This window comes from Aphidius gifuensis, linkage group LG3 (genome assembly GCF_014905175.1).
Source record: "Aphidius gifuensis isolate YNYX2018 linkage group LG3, ASM1490517v1, whole genome shotgun sequence".
Classification (NCBI taxonomy): Eukaryota; Metazoa; Arthropoda; class Insecta; order Hymenoptera; family Braconidae; genus Aphidius; species Aphidius gifuensis.
Window position 1 is genome coordinate 25957054 of NC_057790.1, and position 23960 is coordinate 25981013.

Below are 23960 nucleotides of genomic sequence, written 5' to 3' on the forward strand. Positions count from 1 at the left end.
AATTTTTTTTCAATTTTAACATTAAAAATAAATGAATAAATATTATTTTATTTAAATATTCTATTTAACGAATAGAACATAGTATAAAACATCAAAAAAAAAATATAATTTTATTATATAATAAATACACTATGTATTTTTCAATTGATCAATTTTTAAATTCAAATTGACCACAATAACTCCCGCCACATAAATTAAAAAAAAAAAAACCGTCATTCTAGTCAAAATCATTACTGCAACGTCATATTAGTCATCCTCCCGTTATTTTAATCATTTTAATCATTTCCCCCTCTCTCATGCCTGTATTATTCATCATCGCAATTCACTCCAGTGAACATACATGAACGAAATATATTTTTTATTCATTAACAACAAATTAAACATTAAATATAAAAAAAAAAAAAAATAGTTCGCGTCGGCGCGAGGTAAAAAACACTGACACACACGCATTACAACAATAAAAAATAAAAAAAAAAAAGGGTCGTGGGCGCGTCGGCGTTTTTGTGTGTATTATTTAAAAAAAACAATAACCGTCAAAGTAAATTTACAATATTTACCAAAAGTTTATCCTAAAATAATTGTGTAAATAATTAATTAAAAAAAACAACAGGTGAGAAATTTTTTCATCAATTAAAATTACAAGTGGCTATTATTATTATTATTTTTTTTTGTGTGTTTTGGTGATGTGCATTTAGTCGTCAATTGCAGGCGGTTCCAAGCCGTTTTTTTTTTTCTCACACACTCCACCACGTACACTACCTTGCTTAAAAAATTAAAAATAATAATAACCATACTGTTTTTAGACACGCAACAAGTGTCACATTAAAAAAAAAAAAAAAATAACCATAAAAAGAAAATTTAAAAGATAAAAAAATATAATAATAATTAACAACGTGTTGAATTTTCTAGATAACAAAAAGGGGGATTGATCAAAATAAAAAATTGGATTAATTTTGTGGTTTTTTTATTGTTTTGTGATTATCAGTAACAATGGGGTGTGCTGTTAGCACCCAGGGTGACAAGGCAGCAGCCGAGAGATCCAAAAAAATTGATAAAGATTTACGTGCTGATGGTGAAAGAGCTGCCAGTCAGGTCAAGCTATTATTACTTGGTAAATATTCATATTATTATTTATTTTATATATTTTTTTCTGATAACAATAGAAAATTATCTTTTTTATTTTTTTTGTTTTACTGATAAAAAATAACTAAAAAAAGAATAATAAAATTAACTTGGTTCTTTTATTAGTTTTTTTTTTATTTTTCATTTTCCCCTCGTTTGATAATAATTATTAAAAATATGTGTGGGGACTTGTTTGCCACATGTATATGTATGTATGTTAAGAGTCTGAATCATTTCTTTTCTGATGTCTTTGATGATTCATAAGATAAAAATTAAATTGGTGTTTGTTAAATGTGAACAATTGTTAATTTTAAAAAAATGAATTGTTTATTTAATAGGCGCTGGTGAATCTGGTAAATCAACAATAGTTAAACAAATGAAAATAATACATGAAACTGGCTATAGTAGAGAAGAATGTCAACAATACAAACCAGTTGTTTACAGCAATACAATACAAAGTTTAATGGCAATAATACGTGCAATGGGACAACTTAGAATTGATTTTTCAGATCCAAGTAGAGTTGTAAGTTAAACATTAACTAAACCAATAATTAAATAAATGAATATTAATTTTAATTATTGTTTTTTTTTGTGATAAAAATAAATAATAGGAAACAGCAAGACAATTTTTTACTCTTGCATCAGCAACAGATGAGGGTGATTTAACTGTTGAGCTAGTAACATTGATGAAAAAATTATGGCAAGATGCTGGTGTACAAGCATGTTTTTCACGTGCAAGAGAATATCAATTAAATGATTCAGCAGCATATTATTTAAATGCACTTGATCGTATATCACAACCAAGTTATATACCATCACAACAAGATGTGTTAAGAACACGTGTTAAAACAACTGGAATTGTTGAAACTCATTTTTCATTTAAAGGACTAGATTTCAAGTATGATTTTTATAATTTATTTTGACCTTTTTTATTATTTATTTATCTAATTGTTATGCCTGTTTTTTTAGAATGTTTGATGTTGGTGGACAAAGATCTGAACGTAAAAAATGGATTCATTGTTTTGAAGGTGTAACAGCAATAATTTTTTGTGTTGCAATGAGTGGTTATGATCTTGTTCTGGCTGAAGATGAAGAAATGAATCGTATGGTTGAATCAATGAAGCTATTTGATTCAATATGTAATAGTAAATGGTTTATGGATACATCGATAATATTATTTTTAAATAAAAGAGATTTATTTGAAGATAAAATACAAACAAGTCCATTGACAATATGTTTTCCAGAATATACTGGAGCTAATAATTTTGATGAATCATCAAATTATATTAAAATGAAATTTGAAAATCTCAATAAAAGCAAGGATCATAAACAAATTTATACACATTTTACATGTGCAACTGATACATCAAATATTGAATTTGTATTTGATGCTGTGACTGATGTTATTATTAATAATAATTTGAGTCATTGTGGTCTTCTTAGTTAAACAATTATTATTATTACTTTTTTCTTTTTTTTTTAAATAATTAAGGTTTTTTTTTTTAGTTTCCTTTTTATGATAGAGACATGTTACATGTTCAAATTAAAATACAATAAAAGGTCTGTAAATTTGTCGATTAATTGGAGCAATTCATGACCTTTTTTTTTTTTCTTTGGGAAACTTTAATTGTATTTATTTAAAAAACATTTTTGACATTATTTATGTTTCGTAAAATCTTTTTATTGAGATTATCAAATTTTTGTAGGTGTAAGAAAAAAAATATTTTCATGGCAACTGTTTAAAAAATGAACAAAATAATTTACATATCATGACTGTCAACGAAATTATACTCAACTTTTTTTTAGAATTCATTTGTAGTATTTTTTTTTGTACGTATTTCAAGATAATAATTTGAAATGAAATTTCAAATCGACATACCATGTATTTTTTAATATTAATTTTTCTAACATTTATTATTTATCATCGTCAAACACAAATAAACAAAAAAAAAAAGTGTTTTATTAAAGAATTTTTACGAAATAATTTATCGTTTTTTTTTTTTTTTTTTAGCTGTAAGAAATTTTGTTTGATGACAATAAATTAAACTTAAAAAATTATCTTAATAATTTTTTAAATTTTGTAATAAATAATTTTTTTAAAGATTGTATAAATAAATAAAAAGACAATTTAATATTTTCTAATGATAAATATTTGTTAATTTTATTATTCAACAGTAATTTTCTAATTCATTGTTCAATAAATTTTTCGGTGCACAATTCATAAATATATTTTTTTTTTTTCTAAATAATTATCAACTCTAATTTTGCACAATAATTATTTACAGAAATTCTATTATACAGACAACAAGCTGAATAAAATTGTTATTATTTTTTTTGCTGTTTAATTAACTAAATTAATTATATTTTTATTATTTTTCAACATACATGCATATTTTTTTCAATTAATCTCATAATTGGTCAACAATAATTTAACATTTTGATAAAATATGCAAATACTGTTTATTAGGCATTTAATATTTTTAAAACTATTTCTTTCATATAAATAAATCTAATTTTATCTAAAATTTCGAAAAAATTACTACACATTAAAAAAAGAAAAAAAAATGCAAATTAAAATATACTGAAGCAGCATATTTAAATAAAAAAAAAAAAAAAAACTAAAAAATACAACTATTCCTTGAGTTAAATTAAATAAAATTATTGTTGATTTCTTGTTGGTATTGGTGGACCACCAGTTGTTCTAGCTGGTACTGGTGGTGGTGGAAAATTTGGTGGTGGATGTTGTGGTGGTTGTCCAAGTGGTATTTGACGTTGTGGTAATGGTGGTGGTGTTGAACAACAACTTTGATATTGTTTTGATGTATCAGATTGTTCATTTGCTGAACGTGGTAATGGTGGTGGTGGTCTATTTGGAACTGGATAACTCGGTGTTTCATCTAATATTTCTTCATAAATTGCTGATTCTGGTGATAGTCTTTCACTTTCTCTAGCAATATTATCATCATCATCATCTTGTGTATTACTAGTCATATTAGAAGTAGAAGTAGCAGTACTAATTGAAGAAGAAGATGATGAAAATATTTGTGATGATGAAGGTGTTGTAGTAGATGATGATGCTGATGATAAATTAAATTGATTAAATTGATTTGGCATAACAGATATAACACCAGCACGTGGTGGTACTGGACGTCGTTCTCTTGCTGGACTTTTTGGTGGTTGTGTTGGTCTTGCTGGTGGTGTTGGACGTGGTGGTCGTATACTACCATCACTTGGACTTGATCTACCAGATGAACTTACACCACTATCATTATTTATTTCTAATTGATCAAATTTTAATAATGATAATAATGATGATGCTGGTGGTGGTGGTGTATTACTACATATTTCAATTTCTTTTTCAATTAATTCAATCCAATTTGGTGATTTTAATGATAATTTTAAATTTTGACCACATACTTGTGTCATTGATTTTTTAGCTGCTGATAATGCACATTGACCATCTCTAAATGTAACCCATATTGTTTCACCAACAAATCTAACAAGTATAACTTCACCAATATGTGATAATTCTTGTAATAATGCATGCATAAAATTATCATCAAACATACTATCCATATCATCATTATTATCATTATTAACATCATTATTATTATTTGTATTTGTATTATTGATTAATTTAACAACAATTGTACCATCTGGTGGTCCAAGATCTTGTATAACTTCTTTAAATACAATTTGACGTTTTTCATTATCAACAACATGTACATCAATATCAATAAATGCAATAACTGGTCTATGATCACTTTGTTTTAATTCAGCTCTTCCATAATATGCTAAATTACCAGGATTCCAATCACTAACTGAATCAATACCTGGTATTTGTTTTCTACGTTTCCATAATACTCTATCTGTCCATGCTGGTTGACGACATTTTTCACTAGTATCATAATCATCAGAAAATAAATCATATTTATAAGTTGGTGGAAATGTTATCGGTCCTTCAATAAAATTTTTAAATACATTTCCTTGTTCTTGTTGTACTAATAATTGATCATATTTTAATATTTCATTTATTTCATTACGTTTTATCATATCTTTCATATCATCTTTATCAAAATCAACACGATAATTAAAATCACCACACCAAAAAACATAATCATGTGTATTTAATGTTCTACCCATTGGAAATGATAATTTTCTTGTTATTTCAGCATAATCAGCATTTCTTTCATTAACTTGTGATTGTCCAGCAGCAAAATGTGCACATACAAAACAAAATGATGTTGAATATAAAACACAACGTATTGCTGCAGCACCTTTATTACCAGTTGCACCACCAAGACCAGTTTTAACACAATCAACAGCAACATCACGTAAATGTTCAACATGTTCAGGACGTATAAATAAATATAAACAAACACCAACTAATTGTTGATATGTCACAAGTACATATTGATTATCACGTGATAATATTTTTTGTAATTCATCAGCCCATGCACGTGCATTATCAGTACTTGCAGCCATAATATTACTAGCATTTAAATCAACAATTTCTTCAAAACCAATAGCATAAATATCAACTGGTAAATTATTAAATTCTTCTCCTTCTTGTGTTGCATTTAATGGTGCATCAAGTAACCAATCAGCTAATGATACATCACGATAAACAACACTACGAAAATGTTTACCACCATTAACATTATATGTACCAATACCAATACGTAAATTTTTTGGTACAACATATTCATTATAACGTTTACACATTTCACGTAATACACTTGGTGGTGCATGTAACATATTTGATGGTAATAATAATCTAGCACGATCAGCTAATTCAGTATTTAATGTTGAACCAAGTAATAATATATCAATTGCTTCTTGTTTACTTGAATCTAATAAATTATTTTGTATTGTACGTGCTGCTGATCTAGCACCATCCATTAATTTTGAACTACCTTGTATTGCACCAGTACCAGCATATATTTTACTAACTTCATTACCATTATTAATCCACATTTGACGAAATACTTCTTCAAAACGTGATACCATTTGTTGTTTATCATATAATTTTAATAATGTCAATTGTTTAGATAATATATCAAGTGCAAAAAATGTTTGTACACAATTTGTACGATCAAGACAATCAAGACAATTTGTTCTTATTGTACCAATTTGTTCATTAATAACATTTTTACCAACAGCATAAAATAAACCAAATGTATCCATATAATTATCAACTTTATTTTTTAATTTAATTAAATTTTTTGTATTACCACCACGACATTCTTGATGATAATCAAATAATATATGTGGTACATTTTGATGTTTTGATAGACTATGATGACTTTGAAACATTTGACTCAACATTGCTTCACCCTCTTTACTACCAATTAAACTTGAACCAAGTAAATTTACAATAACTTGTTGTCCATATAGTTTTTTAATCATTGATAAATGACGATCAAAGACAGGTGATGCTGTCTCAAAACCACGTGATATTTTAACTTTATGTGAGCCAACTTGTACACCAGGTTGTTCCCAAAATAATGGTACTGAACCACGTGTTTGTATGTATGATGTTACTTCATTATCAAGATATATTATTTGTTCTGTTTCAACAAAATTAGCAACATTACCATCGTCATTTGATCCACGTACATTAAAACGTGTACCAGCACGTTCACAACTTAAACGTGATACAACAACAGCTCTTGCTTGACGATGACCAACATATACTGTTCTTATTTCAACACTTCCACACATTGCTTTTAATAACCATTGATTTGTATTAACACCATAACGTAAAAAATGTATGTGTAACATACGATTCCAAAAAAATCTATTATCTGTTATTGTTGATTTATAACGTCTTTGTACACTTAATGTTATATCAAGTGTATCTTGTTGTCCAGATGACCATGAAAAATAAAATGTACCAGAATTTAATACTTTACGTACTTCTGATACACGATCTTCACTGTTACCTTGTACATAATGAAGTGCAACAAAATTTGTTTGTGTTATACGAAATATTTCGGATTCACCAATTTTACCAACTGAAAAACAACCAGTTACCAATACCAAATATAACAATGTATTTTCACCAGCATTTAATTGTAATACACCAAGACAACCATATGCATCTAGCAATTTTGTATATTGAATCTTCAATGACTCTGTTTCTTGTGGTGCTAAATAACAAACAATCGATTTATCATTATTATTATTATTATGAATAGACGCCCATTTAATATTGAAAATTAATAATGAAAAATAAAAAAATTTAACTTACATAGTACAGCAACTGCTTGTGATTCAAATAAAACAGTATCTTTACAATTTCTGTGCTCCAAAATTAATGAATGTGGACTTGGTGGTTTTAATTTTTCATATACTCTAAAGCCCTTTCCCATCGCCATTGTTTGAACCTTTTTTTTTATGCCTGTATATTATTTAAATACACTTTAATATTATTTAAATTTGTGTTAATTAATTTATAAATTGATATTTTTGATTATTAGTTTTTTTGAATTAGTTGTTGTTGTTATTATAGGAGTATTGATTATGAGTATTATGACAGATGACAGTGAACTTGTGAGTTGTGGTAATGCTTTGCCAGCCAATCTTTGACAAATAATAATTCCGGCAAAATGGTATATGTGTTGGTGTTAGTTGTTGTTGTTGTGTATGTTATACAATGTTTTCATCAATAAATTTTCTACAAAACTTACTCCATCTTGATTGTTTTGTTTGACCTTATTATTGTTTCTTTGATTGTATGTGTGAAATTTGTGTATCATACTTCATTATTATACTGTTATTAATTATTCATTTTATTTACATTCTTTGCTTTTAAAATGTTTAATAATTATACTATTTATAGTGATGATTATTTTACTTTTTACTTAGGTTTTTATATTTGGTTACTTATGGATTCAAATATTACTGATATGAATGTTTAATTTATACAGATGACATGATGATTTTTGATGAGTTAGATTAAATGGTTACGTTAAATATGAATTTTACAATCATTTAAAAATTATTTAATTTTATTGAGCTATTTGATAACTTCATTATGATTAAATACATAATTTAGTAATATGCGATGAAATATTTTTTTAAAAACTATATGGAACTTAAATTTCTATTATTACATCACCATTAATCAATAATTTTTTACAAGATTACTTTGATTTTTTTTTTACAAGTTTCTTTTATCAATTTGAAATTTCTTGAATTAATTTGTTATCTTTTAGTATGATTATTATCCTAGGTTTTTACTAAAATATATTATTTTATTTGATATAAAATATATGATATCTAATACAAATAACATTATCATTTATAAACAATTACAATTTTTTTATACTTTGAAACCTTGAAAATATCTTTTAGATAATAGATAAAATTATTTTTTTTTTTTTTATAAAATAATTACAATTACTTATCATTTAAAAAAAAAAAACAGTTGAAGTTTTTTTTTTTTTTATATTTTATTATTTAATCCATTGAATTGTTGTTACAAAAAAAAACAAAAAAGTATGTGACACAACCCATTTTACAATGATTAATATCTCTAAAAAAAAAAAAAGAATAATTTTATTATATTTACATAGACTTAATGATTAATTAATTATAAAGATTATTTCATTTTTTTTTTTTCTTATTTTTAACAATACTCAATGAATAATATTTGAAAAAAAATAATTAAATTTTAAAAATAAAGAAAAATTGATTTATTAAGCTAGGCAATTATAATTTGGTATTTAAAAATATGAAATTTAATTCATAAAATTATAATAATCATCAAAAATTAATGATTATTATAAAAAAAATTAATTTAATATTTTTTTTTTTTATTGCGAGATGAATTTTGTTTTTTTTTTCTTTTTTTTTTTAATGAACTTTTAGACTAGGAAAATTTAAATTTGTTATTTTAACAATAATCTCATTAAATAATACAACTATTAATTATATTAATGATTTTTAAAATAGCTCACAGTTTTAAATAAAACTAAAAAGAAAAAAAAAAAAATTTATATTATCAACCAAATAAATTAGATTTCGATTTTTCGAATTTCCTTTTTTTTCTTGTGATTATTCATCAAGTTAATTAATGATTATCAAAGATATTTTATTTAGAAAAAAATTTACTATACTCGCTGTTCTTCTTGAGTATTATTTCCAGTTAAATCATTCTGTAAATATAAACACAAAAAAATGTTATTATAAAGCTAAAAAATAGCAGTGAAATTTCTAAATTTCTAAATGTATTTTACATTATTTCGAAATGATATTAAAATACTTAATAATAATTATTTTTTTCAAATGAATTATTTACCTCTAAAAAATCTTTGAGCAATGTAACACGTCTTTTTTCTGCAATATCAACTTGATTTTCAAGATCACCACGATCAGTTGTCTCAGCTCTTTCAATTTTCCATGATAAATTTTCAATTTCAGCTTCAAGCTGAGCTTGTTGATATTCAAACTATAAAACACAATAAATACCAAATCAACAATAAATATAAGTTCAAAAATAATCAATAAATAAAAATTAACTTACAAGAACTTTACGTGGTCCAGTTTCCATATAATATGCATACGGATAAGTATACTGCAATGTATATCTGCAACGTGCTAATAATGATGCAGCTGCATAAAGATGTTGCCAATCAATCCATGTACCATTTGCACCCATGACTTTTTTATTAATACGTAGTTTCATATTTTCTAATGTTTGTTCTTCTAACTTCAATGATTTACTATGATTTTCCCACTGTTAATAAAAACAATAACAATATAAATAACTAAATTCACTTCAATAATGATAACCTGATAAATGATAAATGATGATTACTTACTCGTTCATAATAATGAAGATATTTTTTAAGTGCTTCACGTGCTTGTGCATGTACACTTTCATGTGTTATATTTGGATTTTCTTTATAACGTGAACATTCATAATATTCACTACCGTGTGCTTTCCAATCATTAAGACACATCCAACAAAATTCATGTTTACATTGATAACATTGCATATGATTACATCCACCATTTTTTTCAATACAAATACGACATTTTGGACAATCTTTTGTATGTGCACTAATATAATTAGCTGTTTCAGAATCATCAGCACATTTTGTCATCCATTTTTTAATAATACTACAATCAGTTGGTGCATGATAATCAATACCACAACGAAAACAAAAAATTGTTTTACATGAATAACATAATACACGTTTTGCACGTAGTTCATTTGATTTAACAATTACTGAACAATTTGGTCCTGGACAAAAACGTAACTGTGGATGATTTTTAACATAATCACGAAATGCAAAATGTTGATATTTATCACGCATATTTGATTTTGTTAATAATGATAATACAAAATCTTCTGGTACAAGTACTTTACAATTTTGTGCCATACATTGTATACCAGTTGATATACCCTGTGTTATTTGTACTTCAAAATGCATACACCAACAATCTTTACAAAATGCATCACCACATGTTAAAATTGAAAATTTATCTGCTGAATAAATTGTCATACATACTGAACAATGACCACCTTTTTGTCCTTTAACTGTTGATACAGGATCTGGTGGTTGTGATGATTTTATTTTTGATTCAATCAATAAACCAATTGAATTTTCACGATATTTTTTAACGACATCTTGCAATGCCCAATTGTGAGTGTGTAATAATACTTTAGCAAGTGATGGTGTTATTTGTAAACTACTACTTAATAATTCAACACTTTCATTTAATAATCTTTCAACTTCTTCAACTTGTAAACATTCATGTATTGCATATTCTTGATCTTTTGTATCATTATCACCATCATCAATTTCACTACCCCATTGTTGATGATTGTAATAATCTTCATAGCCAGCATCACCACAATCATCTGAATCTGAATACTCCATATCACTTTCATGATCATTTTCACCTGACATCTGTTTTTTTGTTTTGGTTTTAATTAAAAAAATATAATTAATTGTCTGTTTTTTAAATATATATCTATACCTATAATTAATTAAACAATTATTACTAACCTTGTTGTTTATGTTTTTTTTACTATTGCGAAATTTTTCATCCAGTTGATGATGATTGTTTTTAATATAGGTTGTTGATGAGGATAAAAAAGAGTATTTTTAAGCTTTTAATTATCAATATCTAATCAAATTTTATCAACAATTTTTTTGGATTATGTGAATTTGTTTGTTGTTTTGTTATTTATTTAAACAATCGTATGCAAATTTTAATAATTGAAGCAATTTAATATTCTTATTGCACACACATACGTACAACTGCTCTCTCACACTAAACGACATTTTGATGCATTTTGATGCATGCTGGTTTTTTTTTTTTTACAATTGCAATAAAAAAAGAAAGTGTGTATTTATGTATATGTAATGTGTGCTTGTATGTGTTGACAATCAGTGGCCATTTTGTTTTTTTACCGTTAAAAAAAAAAAAGAAAACAAATCGAAAAATATATATTTTTTAATTTTATATATTGCAAATGGATTATTAATTAATGTATTACATAATATTTAGTAATTAATTTGTTTAATTTATTAAATCATAAAGATGAATTTACAAAGAAAAAAAAATTCGAAATAATAAAAATTACAATTAATTAATTAATTGTAAATCAATCTTTAGGTTTAACAATAAATTATCCTATATAAAAAAATAAAATATAAATAATTAATTATTTTAATTAAAAAAATAAATAACTATTATTTTATTATTATTTATATTAATTGATTAATTAATAATCAATTTAATTCTGTTCATTTTATTTTTTTTAAACTCTTTTTAGTAAAAAAATTATCAAAATATCAAAAAAAAAAATTATTTATGGGATAATTTTTGGATATATTTATTGATAATTGACCCTAATATTTAAACAATCAATTTTCGAAAGATTTTAAATTTAAAAGATCAATAATTTTTATTGTTTAATTAATAATTATATGATTTTTTTCAAAAGTGAATTTATTGATGTTCCAAAAAACTCGCGCCACACGGCCATTTTTATTTTCTATCAAAATGAATCCGGAAATGACGATCTGTTACGCGTGGTCCACATGAATTGTTTCGCAGCCGCAACGTGGCATGATTAGAGCGATGTTTGTCGGCTGGTTGGCATTTTATAACCTACAGAATTAATATATGATAAAAACATAGCTGAACAACGTCAATAAGAAATAAACTCTCTTATTAACAAGTTATCAATAATAATAATTACAAATCATCATAAGTGTAAAACCCCAAAGTAAGCCAATTATTAATTAACCAATATTATCAATAAATTAATCAATTAAACCATAATTTTATTCAACAATTATTTATATAATTCAACACTTGTGAAAAAAAGTCAAGAATTTTTGTTCTGTCATTTTGATAATCAATATTGTTGTCGAAATTTTTTACTAATATTTATTGTTAAATTTACAGAATGAAGTGTCAATTATTTTTATTTGCAATAATTGCATTGGTGGGAACAGTATGGGCTGATGAAGAACCAGAATCAGCAAGATTACTTGTTGCTAAACAAATTCTTAATAAATATCTTGTTGAAAATATGGACATAATTGTCAAGGTAAATGAAGATAAAATAATTTTTATAAATTGTGATTAATCATAAAAAAATTAACTAATTAATTGTTTATTATTTACAACAGTATACAGTTCATAATGTTGGAAGTGTTGCAGCCTTGGAAGTTGAAATAACAGATAATTCATTCCATCCAGATCGTTTTGTTCATGTCAGTGGTGAATTGAATGCAAGAATTGATCGTGTACCACCACATAGTAATGTCAGTCATACTGTTGTCATTAGACCACGTAAATATGGATATTTTAATTTCACATCTGCTGAAGTATTGTATCGTCGTACTGAAGATGCACCAAGACTACAAGTTGCTGTTAGTAGTGCACCTGGTGAAGGTCTCATTGTTTCATACAGAGATTATGCTAAAAAATTCTCATCACATGTTGTAAGTTTATTTTATTCTCTAGCTTTTACCTCAAACAATTTTTAAATACAATTATTAACAATCACTTTATTTATTTTTAAATTATTGTTAATTGATTGACTTTTTAATTTTACAGATTGATTGGACCGCTTTTGCTGTTATGACACTTCCATCACTTGCATTACCATTTGCTCTTTGGTGGACCAGCAAAAGTAAATATGAAGCACTTTCAAAAGTATCAAAAAAACATTGAAAGACTTGAAAAATTTATTATTGTACAGATTTAACTGAACATTTAAATGAAAAATAAAATAAATAAATCATTTTTTTTTTTAATAAATAATTTAGTATAAACAAAATTTTAATAAAGAAAAAAGAAATTAAATTAATATCTTTCATTTTGAATGATTGTGATGAGTGTTATAATAATGTGTATTGTTTAAATAAAAAAATAAAACAATTATTTATAAATGAACAATAAAAAATACTCAATTATTATACAATTTTTAATTTTTTATTATTAAAACAAAAACAATATATATTATAGAACATATATTTTTTTTTCTTTTTTTTTTTTTACATCTCAAGTTGGAGGGGTTTTTATTTTAAATTAATTTTAAATTGTTTTTATGGCATTTTTAAAAGAAATTAATTTTTAAGCTTAAAAATTACTATGAACACCAAGATTACTTATTTCTAAAAAATAATAATTATCATTAACAAAAACAATTTATTAATATATTATTAAAAATACATATTCTAATATTTATTTTTTTTTAAAAATGAAAATTAAATGAAAAAAAACATTTGTAATATTTTGAAATAGTAGCAAAAATACAATTTAAATATTATAAATTTATGCTGCTATTATCACAAGTCAGAAAGAATAAAATTCTGTTAATTTATGGAGATAAACGTGATACATTACGTTTTGAATTTGGAGTATAAAAAACACGTGGATCACCATAAACAGCTTCAAATGCTGAAAATGGTCTCAATGATGTATCAGGTGTTAGCTGTAGGCCTGTACTTGTGCGTGAATTATCAAATGATGAATTTAAACAGCCAGTCATTCTTTGTTCTGGGAATCTTTGTAATGGTGGTGGTGATGATGGTGCTGTTGGTGATGCTGAAGACAATGTTGATTTATCAGCAAATATACTTGTATTATTAACTGATATATCAACACTTGATATTTTTTTTTTCCACACATAAATAACTGTTATAATTAATACAATCAATGTCGTAAATGTATAACGATGATAATACATATAATTGATCCATTTGACATTTGATAATTGTGCGTATTGATGATTTTTAGATAGTCTAATGAGTATTGTTATATTTTGTTTAGTCAATGAATTACCAACAGTTAAATATTGTCCTTGTAAATCATCATGTTGTTGAATAAGACGTAATTTAAATTGTAGCTTATTTTTATTTAAATATTCTTTTGTATCAATGACAATACCATCTGGTAAATCAATATATATTTGATTTAATACAATTGTTAAACCATAAATATCAAGTGTTCCAATTGATGCTGAACTTTTAGTTTGTTGTGATGAATAAAATATTATATCTGTTGTTTCAATATATGCTGATGGTAAATATGTTATTTCTAATGGTTTACCTTCAACATCACGACTATATGCATTTATTTGTATTTTAGTATCAAGTGTACTTGATAATAATGTTGATGTACCAATTGGTATTATATCACAATAATAAAAACCACTTATAATATCAAATCTTGGTTTTGTTAATAATATATCATTAATATTAATTGATGATGCAATATTTAATGATGTAAATTGTATTTTACATGTAAATGGAAATGAATCAACATTAAATGTTTTATGTGTTCTACAACCACCAAGTCCTCTTGCTAATATATTATTTTCTTTAACTCCTTCATCACGACTTTTTAATACAAGTGGTACACTAAATATTTCTGTACCAGTTATATTTTTACCTCTTAATAATATCAATGTTATTTTTGATATTGGCTGTACAATAACTTCAATTTCATTTTGTTTATTATTATTATCATTAACAATATTTAAACTATGTTTAACAATTGTATGTCCAATTTTTTTAGCTGTACCAATACCAGTTATACCATCAACAGATAATACTTGTGGTATTGATGATTGCCAAAATCCAAGATCACCAGTTTTAGATGCAATCATTGGCATTGAAAAACAAACAATATCACCAACAGTTAATATTGTTTTTGATGGAAATAATATATCACCAATAATCATATGTCCATAATCATATATTTTATCATTATATAATTTAACAATAACTTCACCATTATCAATAAATAATATTGATAATTTATTATTATTATCATCATATGAATTTAAAAATTTCATTAAATCATTACGATTTGTTATTGTGTTAATTTTTTTATCACTTGCATGAAATTTATTACCATAATTATCAAAATATTCAATGATATAATTTAATTCCATTCCTTTTGGTAGAACATTTAATTCTTCACCAGAACGTATTTTAATATTTGGATCAAGTGATAGCATCATATAATGAATTGGTTTTATTTCAATTGCAATTGTCATCGATTGTTTTAAATTATATGATTCAATATTTGTTATATCGAGAATTGTTCTACCATAATTATCACCAGATTTTATTGTACCACTTTTATCAATATTAACAAGTTTTGATGAAGATGAAGATGATGTTGATGATGTTGTTGTTGTTGATGATGATAATATATTTGTATCATTTGAATCACCACTTTGTCCAGTTGTTGTTATTATTTTATAACTTGTACTACCATGTCTATCACGATTTGTTTTAATTTTAATACTTGAATTTGGTGTCATCATAATAACTGGAATTGAATTTTTAATATCAGGATTTAATAAATAAAATTCATCAATTATTTCTATTTTTAATGATGCACTATATGTTCCATCGTCATTAATTTGATTACGATTATTATTATCATTGTCATTATCATGAGAAATTTTTGTTGCATTTAAATAAATTGTTGCAAAGCCTGGTTTTAATGCTTTTGCTCTGAGTGTTACTGTATTTTCATATCGTATATTAATACCAGTACCATCATACATATTATTTAATGCAAGAATATTTGTATCACTTGATAGCCAAGTGAATGTTATTTGTGGTGATTTTATTGATCCAATAATAAGTGGATTAATATTATCTGGTATTCCAAATGCCCATAATGGTATTGTTGCACCAACTTTAATTCTTGTTGTTGGTGATACAATACGTATACCTTCTAATAATGTCACTGTTATTTCAGCACTATCTTGTGAATATATAACTCTATTACCTCTACTATCTTTACCAATTGATTTTGCAATTATTAATGTTTTACCAATTGATTTACCTTCAAAGATATCAAACTTGTCATTAATTGGAACAATAACATCATGATTATTATCGTCAAATATAGTAAATTCAATATCAGCATTTGATGGTCCACCAGTTGTCAATACTTGATGTACACTACCAATTAATAATGTCACATTTTTATTATTTATTTTTAATGGTGAAAATACTTGTATTGTTAAATATTCACTACGTATTTCATTGTCATTATAACCACTTATAAATGTTATCTTAGTTTCACCCTCTTCAATTCCATTAATAACGTATATAATTTTTTGTTCTTCATCATCATCGTCATCAACATTATCTTGATCATTTACAGCTAATGGTTTAATATCAATAAATGAATTTTCAACTTCTAAACGTAAATCAAATAATTCAATTGATGGTAATTTTATTAGCTGTCCATTTGTATCAAATAATTTGATACTTGCTTTTATACATTTTCCTTTTTCAACTTTATTAACACTGTCAATCTCAATACCAGCTAATTGTTGTACATGAATAATTGATACTGCTGGTTTTGATGCTAAACAAAGATCAACAAGTGATAACTCTAATGTACCAGATTTTTTTGGTATTATTGATATTGTTTTTGTTGGTTCAATATATCTTATATCAGCAATATCATTTGTACTTAATAAAAATTCATAATAACCAGATCCTTGACTAACTTGTAATGAGTATTTTATATTTTGATCATTCAAGATTTTAATGACATCTGGTTTTATAATTGTATCATTAACAAGTATAATATTAATTTCATATTTTATCAATGGTGTTGCTAATTGTCCTTTGTCATTTAGCGTTGAAAATGGTGGCCATTCTGGTGCTATTTTTAATTTAGCAAGTATATATTTTTGATAATCAGTTATTTTTGTACTTATTGTCATTGTTCCAGTATTTTTATTTGGTATAAATAGTTGATAATGATTTTTAATAAATACTGTATTATAATCAATAAATGTATCTTCAATTATTCCATTTGTTATTTGTACAATTCCATTACTTGTTGGTTTAATATTCCATTCAATATTTAAACTACTTATATTATCAAATAATTTACCATTTTCATCTTTAACTGTGACAATAATTTTTAATGGTTTATCATAATGTGCCATTATTTTATCATTTGTTTTAGCAATTGGACAATTTTCATTGTCTGAAAATTCTGGTTGTAAATAAATATATCTTGGTTTACCACATGTTATTTTAACTGATGAACTTGCACCATAATTATGACAATTATTATCATAACAAATTTGTTTTTTATTTGTTATTTTAAAATTTAATACAGCCTCACCAATTGCCTGACAAACAATTTTAAAAACATAAACATCCAAGTGTTCAGTTGTATCAGTATTATCATTTTCAATTAATCTAACAACATCTTCATTAGAAATTGTAACATGTTGATTATATTCATTAGCAATTGTAGTATCACGTGTTGTTGTTGCTATTGACTGTGGTCCACCTTTGAATAATATATTTCTCGATGAACCAATAGCCAATAATGTCTCACCAGTTGATGGATAAACTGATACTAATGGCTCATACGCTGATACTTCAACAGAATCCATAAAATATTGTCCATTTAAATTATACGAAATAGTTATTGTTGATGTACCAATATTTGTACCAATAACACTTATACTCGTACATGAATTACCAATTAATTTAACACCAATTGTATTGCTAGTTGAATTTTTAATAAAATTACTATTTGATATATAAATATCAAATAATGTATCACGACAATCAGTAAATGGTATTTCATTATTATTACTATTGTCTGATGAGTCACTAGAACTAGACATCATTTTTCCATACAATGCAATGTGCAATGGTATTGCCTCACCAATAGCAGCATCAATATGTTTATCAATAATTTCAAGACGTGTTGGTAGCATAACATGTAAAATAGTTGTATCACGATTCCATGAATTTTTAGTCATTGATGCAATAATATTTGTACTACCTTGATTTAAAATTCTAACAACACCATGTTGACTAACTGCTGCAATTTCAGATTGTCTTGATGTCCATGTATATGTACCATCACCACCACTTGCTTTTAATGCAATATCAAATCTTGATTTATTATTTGGATCCCATGGTACTGTTAATATTTTTGGCTTAACAATAACTGGATTATGAATTATAAATTCACTTTCAGTATGTAATGAATTTTTTAATAATATATTTTTACCATATTTATTTTTAATACCATGTAAATGAGCTTTAATACGTGTTGTACCACATGCAATTGGTATACCAATAATATAACTACCATTTTGACTTGTTAGCTTTGTATCAATAAAATTATTTTCAATGTCAATTGTTATTTTAACATCATTACCAATATAAAATTTATGATCTTTTTCATCATATAATTCAACAGCTATTTCTTGTTTTTGTCCAAGTATCATGTATTTATTTTTATTTGGTAATAATGTTATTGTTATATATTTTACATTTGTAACATGTACATTTGCACTTGGTAATACAACGCCATATTCATCATTGACATTTTTATCACCAAGTAAAACTTTGGCAACACCATTTGTAATTGCATATGCTTTTCCATTATTTGAATTATCAATTTCTAGGATATCAGTATGTTGAGTCTTTAAATAATATTGACTAGATGATAAATTAATTTGTTCTAATCTTCCTTGATGTACTTGTACAACATTATAAACAACACAATCATGTTGCATTATTGTAATATCAGTTGGTAAAATTATTAAATTTGCAACGACAATTAGTTCAACTTCAACTGATGGTACATGATTGTATTCAGGGTATGGTAGCCTTGTTGATACATGTGCTGTACCAGTTTTAACACCACCAAGTAAAATAACACTACCAAATTTACCACTACCATCAAACATTGATATTGCTCTTGGTGTTTCATAACGTGAGCCTTTAAATGTCATAAACTTTAATATATCATTATCATTTGTTGGCTCATCAGCATTGACAATACGTCTTTCCCCATTTCCAATTGACCATTCAAATTCAATACCAGCTAATGTTGTAAATTCATTATCTTGATTATCATAAGCACGTACTTCAAATGCTTCTGGTGTCTCACGAATAAATAATTCTCTTGTTGTTGTTATAAGACGTAGTGATTTAATTGCATCAACAATAACATCACAACGTAAAAATTCACCAGTTTTTATATCTTCAGCTGTTACTATTGCTGTATTTCTTGTTGGATCTTTTATTACACTTTGGACAAGTACTGCTGATGAACAGGTACGTTCAGGATTTTCATTCATTGGAATTAAATTTATAATATCTGGACGTGCAGTTGACCTAGTTAGAAAATATTTAAAAATTGTTATTATACATGTTTTATTTATTTTATTTATAGAGTAAAAATTTTTTTTTTTTTTTGGTTATGTTCTTACCATTGATAACAACCTCCCTCGGTGACTTCCAGGGTAAAGTTGACTGGAAAATCATTGAATATTGGCAATAAAACTCTTGGTACATTTAAACGTGATGCTTCAATTTGTTTATGTAATGTTAATAATATTAATAATAACGTAGTTATAAGTATTTTTGATGCCGCCATAATTTTTAACCGGATCAAACATGTGTTAGCACCTCAATTCTCAACACACAAACACACGTTTTTTTTTTTTTTTTTATTTTTCTTCTTTTTTTTTTTTTTCACCCGCGATTGCCCGCGATGATCTTTAGGGTGCATTTACAAATTGTAAAAATAATGGCGAATTTTTTTATTTTGTCGCTAATGTTAACATCAATTTGAAAAAAAAAAAATAATTTAAATTTTTTGAAACATTTTTTTTTTATTTACGAACAATTTTTTTTTTTTTAACTTTCAAGTAATTTTTTTGTTTAACATTGATTACTGTCTAACTGATAATTTTAGTTATTAATTAGAGTACAATTTGCTTAATTAAAAAATATAATTTTTTCTTTTGTTTTTATATATTATTTATGGAAATATAATAATCATTATTTAATAGGGACAATTTAAAGAGAAATATGATAATTGATCTGCCATTTCCAACTTGTCTACTTCAACAGCTGTTTCATTGCCATTTTTAAAATACAATATTTGCCTGAAATTATTTTTAAAAAAATATACATATATTTAGAATTAAATAATGTATTTTTATATTATTAAATAAAGAGTCAATAAAAACTTACATATTATTTTCTTCTGCAGTAAAATAAAATGTATTATTGAAGACTACTAAATTTTTAGCAAGTTTTGGAAAAGTTTCAATATCAGTAATATTTTGTAAATTTATTAATTCATTAGAACCAACAATATCACCACAATCTAAATAATTAAATTATAAAAATTTATAAATTTTATATTTTTTTCTTTTAATATTTATAGATATAATTTTTAGGTATACTCACACAATGTAGAATTTATCTCGTGACTTGTGATCCAGCACAATTTATCGAGTGCATAATCAATCGCAAAATTATTCATATTTTTTTCTGATGGGTCTAGTTCTATTGAAGATTGTCTTGAAGGGTCAATTATGTTTGAAAGTGAAGTAGAGTTGTACTGTAAATAATTGAAATCTGAAAAAACTATCATGCTGGAAAAAAATGAATTTATAAATAAGACAATGTACAAATGACTTTTTATCGTTTGACTTTTTATTTAAATTAAATTTTCAATTTTTTTTTACTTACTTTTGCTTTGGATAAACGAAAATTTTATTTATTTTTCCCTCCAAATATTTTATACCTGTTGATTCTTTGAAATATTCATCAATGTGTTTTACTAAAATATCTTGAAGTGATTGTTCATTCCAATATAATTTTCTTGTTTTCCGATCGGTTGATATTGATTCTGCTTTATCAAACATATTGAAAACTCGATGAGTTCTTTCAAATTCGTTATTGTTATTATAGTGTATCACATCAAGCACTTTTCTGTTATCTAAAAAAAATATTTACAAGAAATAAGAAATAATAAAAAAACAATATTTATTTTAATTAAATTTTAAAAAACTTTACCTCCTTTGATTGATTTCAAAATATAAATATTATTATTTGCACAATCAGCAGTAATTTTTTCAATGTCTGCAATTTTATCATCAAATTTATTAATTTCAGAAAAATTTGACGAATCTTTAATTGCAATTTTTGTTAAGTTTAAATTTATTGTTGGATATGGTAGTGTAAAAAATTCAGTCTTAGTTGCGTATAATAAAAGATTGGTAAGATTTCCTTGCTGATCTGAAATATAAATAAAAAAAAATTAAAATAAATTTATTGATAATAAATTTAAGGTTTTTCAATTGAAAAATTAATTTAAATTAATTCATAATATTTGTCTAAACCATAACATCATATTAAAAAAAAGAACTTAAAAATTATTGGTATGTATTTACATTATCGATTATTGATTGTGTGTTGTATTTTCTAAATTATATCATTTTATAATTATATTATAAAATTGTTTTTATTCATTATAAAAATACTCTACCTGCTGAATTTGGATTTGTCGTATTCTCATCTTCAACTGAATCTAAATAATACAAAATAATGATCTTTATTATAAATAAAATTTTTCTTTCAAGTTATTATCTTTTTAAAAATAAAATATTAACTGTATTATATATTATAAATTAATTTAATGAATAATAATAAAATTAAATATATAAAATAAAATACTCACATGGACAATTTGAAGAAAAAACGAATGAGAGTTGTTTTCTATTCGATTCTAAATTATTTATCACTCTAACTGGTTTATCTTCGCCATTTTTGGAATACAAAACCTTCCTAAGAAAATTACAAGCAAATATCTACATTTTTCGTATACAATTAAAATTAAATAATGCAATTTTGTATTATTAAATAATGAGTCAATAATAACTTACTTATTTTTTTCGTTTGTAGTCCAATAAAATGTATTATTAAAAACTGCTAAATTTTTAGAATCATATCTTGGAAGATTTACAATAGCATTAATATTTTCTAACTGTATTGATTGATTAGAATCAACGATACCAGCACAAACTAAATAATTAAATAATAAAACAATTTGTAAATTTTATTTCTTTCAATATTGATGGAAATTGACATACTCACACAATACCGAATCGTTGTTTCGTTTTTCGATCCAACACAGTTTATCAAGTTCATAATCAATAGCAAAATCAATGATATTTTTTTCGTGTGACCCAGGTAATTGTAGTGCTATTGGAATGCTACCAGGTATAGTATGGGTGTACCAAAAATCCTCAAAATCCGAAAAAAATATTATTCTAAAAAAAAAATAAATCAACATAAATACAAATCTCTGTACAAATTAATTACGTATTTATGTAATTTTTTTTTTACTCACCCTTTCTTTGGATAAACGAGAATTTTACTCATTAGTCTATTGAAATGAGTAAGTATTGTTGAATCCTCAAAAGTTTTATCAGTAAATTTTATTAAATTTTTTAACGTATCGTTTGATTCAGAAAAATATAATCTTCCCGTTGTCCAATCTGATGCAATTGAGTTTGCATTTTCAAAGGTTTTATAAACTCGATGAATTCTTTGAAATTCGTTTTGTTCATTATAGTTTATCACATCAAGAACTTTTTTATCTGTTGAAAAAAAAAAAAAAAAATAGAATAAAATTCATCATTATGTTGCGAAGTGATGAAAAATGAATGAAAATTTTTTGGTTGAAAATTAAAAAAAAAAAATAATTACCTGTTTTAGATATTTTTAAAATGTAAATTATTTTTTTTTTACAATCACTGGTAAATTGATAATTGTATGAATATTGTTCCTCTACAGGAAGGATTTGAGAAAAATTAGGAGCATCTTTTATATGAACTGCTGATATACTTGCATTTATTAAATGATATGGTCGCATAAAAAGTCCATTCGGAGTTTTGTATAATAAAAAATCTGTAGAATTTTGCTGGTCATCTAAAATGTAAATTAAAATTTATTCAAATTAAATGTAAATTATATTTTTTCTGTTAACTATTAATTACAGGATTTTCCTTACCCACAATGTTAGTTATGAAAGTTTCTACAAAGTTTGTGATACCAGTAAATACGACGTTGACATTACAACCGTTTTTTTCAACGCATACTTCCATGTTAGATGCTGCTTCATTTGGATCATTTGACTGTTATTTTATGATAATTATATTATTCAACATTAATTGTAAAATTTAAAACGACAAAAATACCAAAGCATAAAACATACCTGAACAAGCTGTATAAACGTATGTAAAAATAAAATTAAAATAAATATTTTTTTATTTAACATTTTTGTTTATACTTTTTTATATAAACGTTTCGTAATTGCCAACGCACAGTTTGCTGAATCAACGGTTGAATTTTCGTAATAAACTGTGAAAAATTATTTACATCATGATCTTTTTATATACTTTCATATAAGTTTTATCCATTGATTATTATTAAGAATTGTCACGTACAGCCTGAAGACAATGCGAAAATATTTAAAAATTTAATCTC

General features: G+C 24.8%; 5 protein-coding genes across 6 annotated transcripts; 2 read left to right on the plus strand and 3 right to left on the minus strand.

Annotated features, from left to right (window-relative positions):
- The first annotated feature begins 279 nt into the window (after positions 1 to 279).
- LOC122853326 (guanine nucleotide-binding protein G(i) subunit alpha) lies at positions 280 to 2579 on the plus strand. Of its 2 annotated transcripts, none has more exons than XM_044153728.1 (5): positions 280 to 610; positions 910 to 1111; positions 1461 to 1645; positions 1734 to 2020; positions 2092 to 2579. In XM_044153728.1, exons 2-5 carry the CDS (start codon positions 991 to 993, stop codon positions 2567 to 2569), a joined length of 1071 nt encoding a protein of 356 aa, XP_044009663.1. In that variant the 5' UTR covers positions 280 to 610; positions 910 to 990; the 3' UTR covers positions 2570 to 2579. The 2 variants fall into 2 exon arrangements, with proteins under 2 accessions (XP_044009663.1, XP_044009664.1); XM_044153729.1 differs by having other exon boundaries at positions 986 to 1111.
- Positions 2580 to 2978: 399 nt separating this feature from the next.
- LOC122853325 (synaptojanin-1) lies at positions 2979 to 7761 on the minus strand. Its single transcript, XM_044153727.1, has 2 exons — positions 7376 to 7761; positions 2979 to 7274 (listed from the first exon to the last, which is right to left on the minus strand). Exons 1-2 carry the CDS (start codon positions 7500 to 7502, stop codon positions 3781 to 3783), a joined length of 3621 nt encoding a protein of 1206 aa, XP_044009662.1. The 5' UTR covers positions 7503 to 7761; the 3' UTR covers positions 2979 to 3780.
- Positions 7762 to 8559: 798 nt separating this feature from the next.
- LOC122853327 (potential E3 ubiquitin-protein ligase ariadne-2) lies at positions 8560 to 11443 on the minus strand. Its single transcript, XM_044153730.1, has 5 exons — positions 11145 to 11443; positions 9951 to 11045; positions 9653 to 9865; positions 9428 to 9577; positions 8560 to 9284 (listed from the first exon to the last, which is right to left on the minus strand). The coding sequence occupies exons 2-5, from the start codon at positions 11043 to 11045 to the stop codon at positions 9240 to 9242; spliced, it is 1503 nt and encodes a 500-aa protein (XP_044009665.1). The 5' UTR covers positions 11145 to 11443; the 3' UTR covers positions 8560 to 9239.
- Positions 11444 to 12213: 770 nt separating this feature from the next.
- On the plus strand, positions 12214 to 13900 carry LOC122853329 (translocon-associated protein subunit beta). The gene is made up of 4 exons (XM_044153732.1): positions 12214 to 12373; positions 12556 to 12700; positions 12783 to 13097; positions 13213 to 13900. The coding sequence occupies exons 2-4, from the start codon at positions 12557 to 12559 to the stop codon at positions 13327 to 13329; spliced, it is 576 nt and encodes a 191-aa protein (XP_044009667.1). The 5' UTR covers positions 12214 to 12373; position 12556; the 3' UTR covers positions 13330 to 13900.
- A 78-nt stretch (positions 13901 to 13978) lies between these two features.
- Positions 13979 to 20099, minus strand: LOC122853328 (nuclear pore membrane glycoprotein 210). Its single transcript, XM_044153731.1, has 2 exons — positions 19886 to 20099; positions 13979 to 19790 (listed from the first exon to the last, which is right to left on the minus strand). The coding sequence occupies exons 1-2, from the start codon at positions 20050 to 20052 to the stop codon at positions 13979 to 13981; spliced, it is 5979 nt and encodes a 1992-aa protein (XP_044009666.1). The 5' UTR covers positions 20053 to 20099.
- Between the last annotated feature and the right edge of the window lie 3861 nt (positions 20100 to 23960).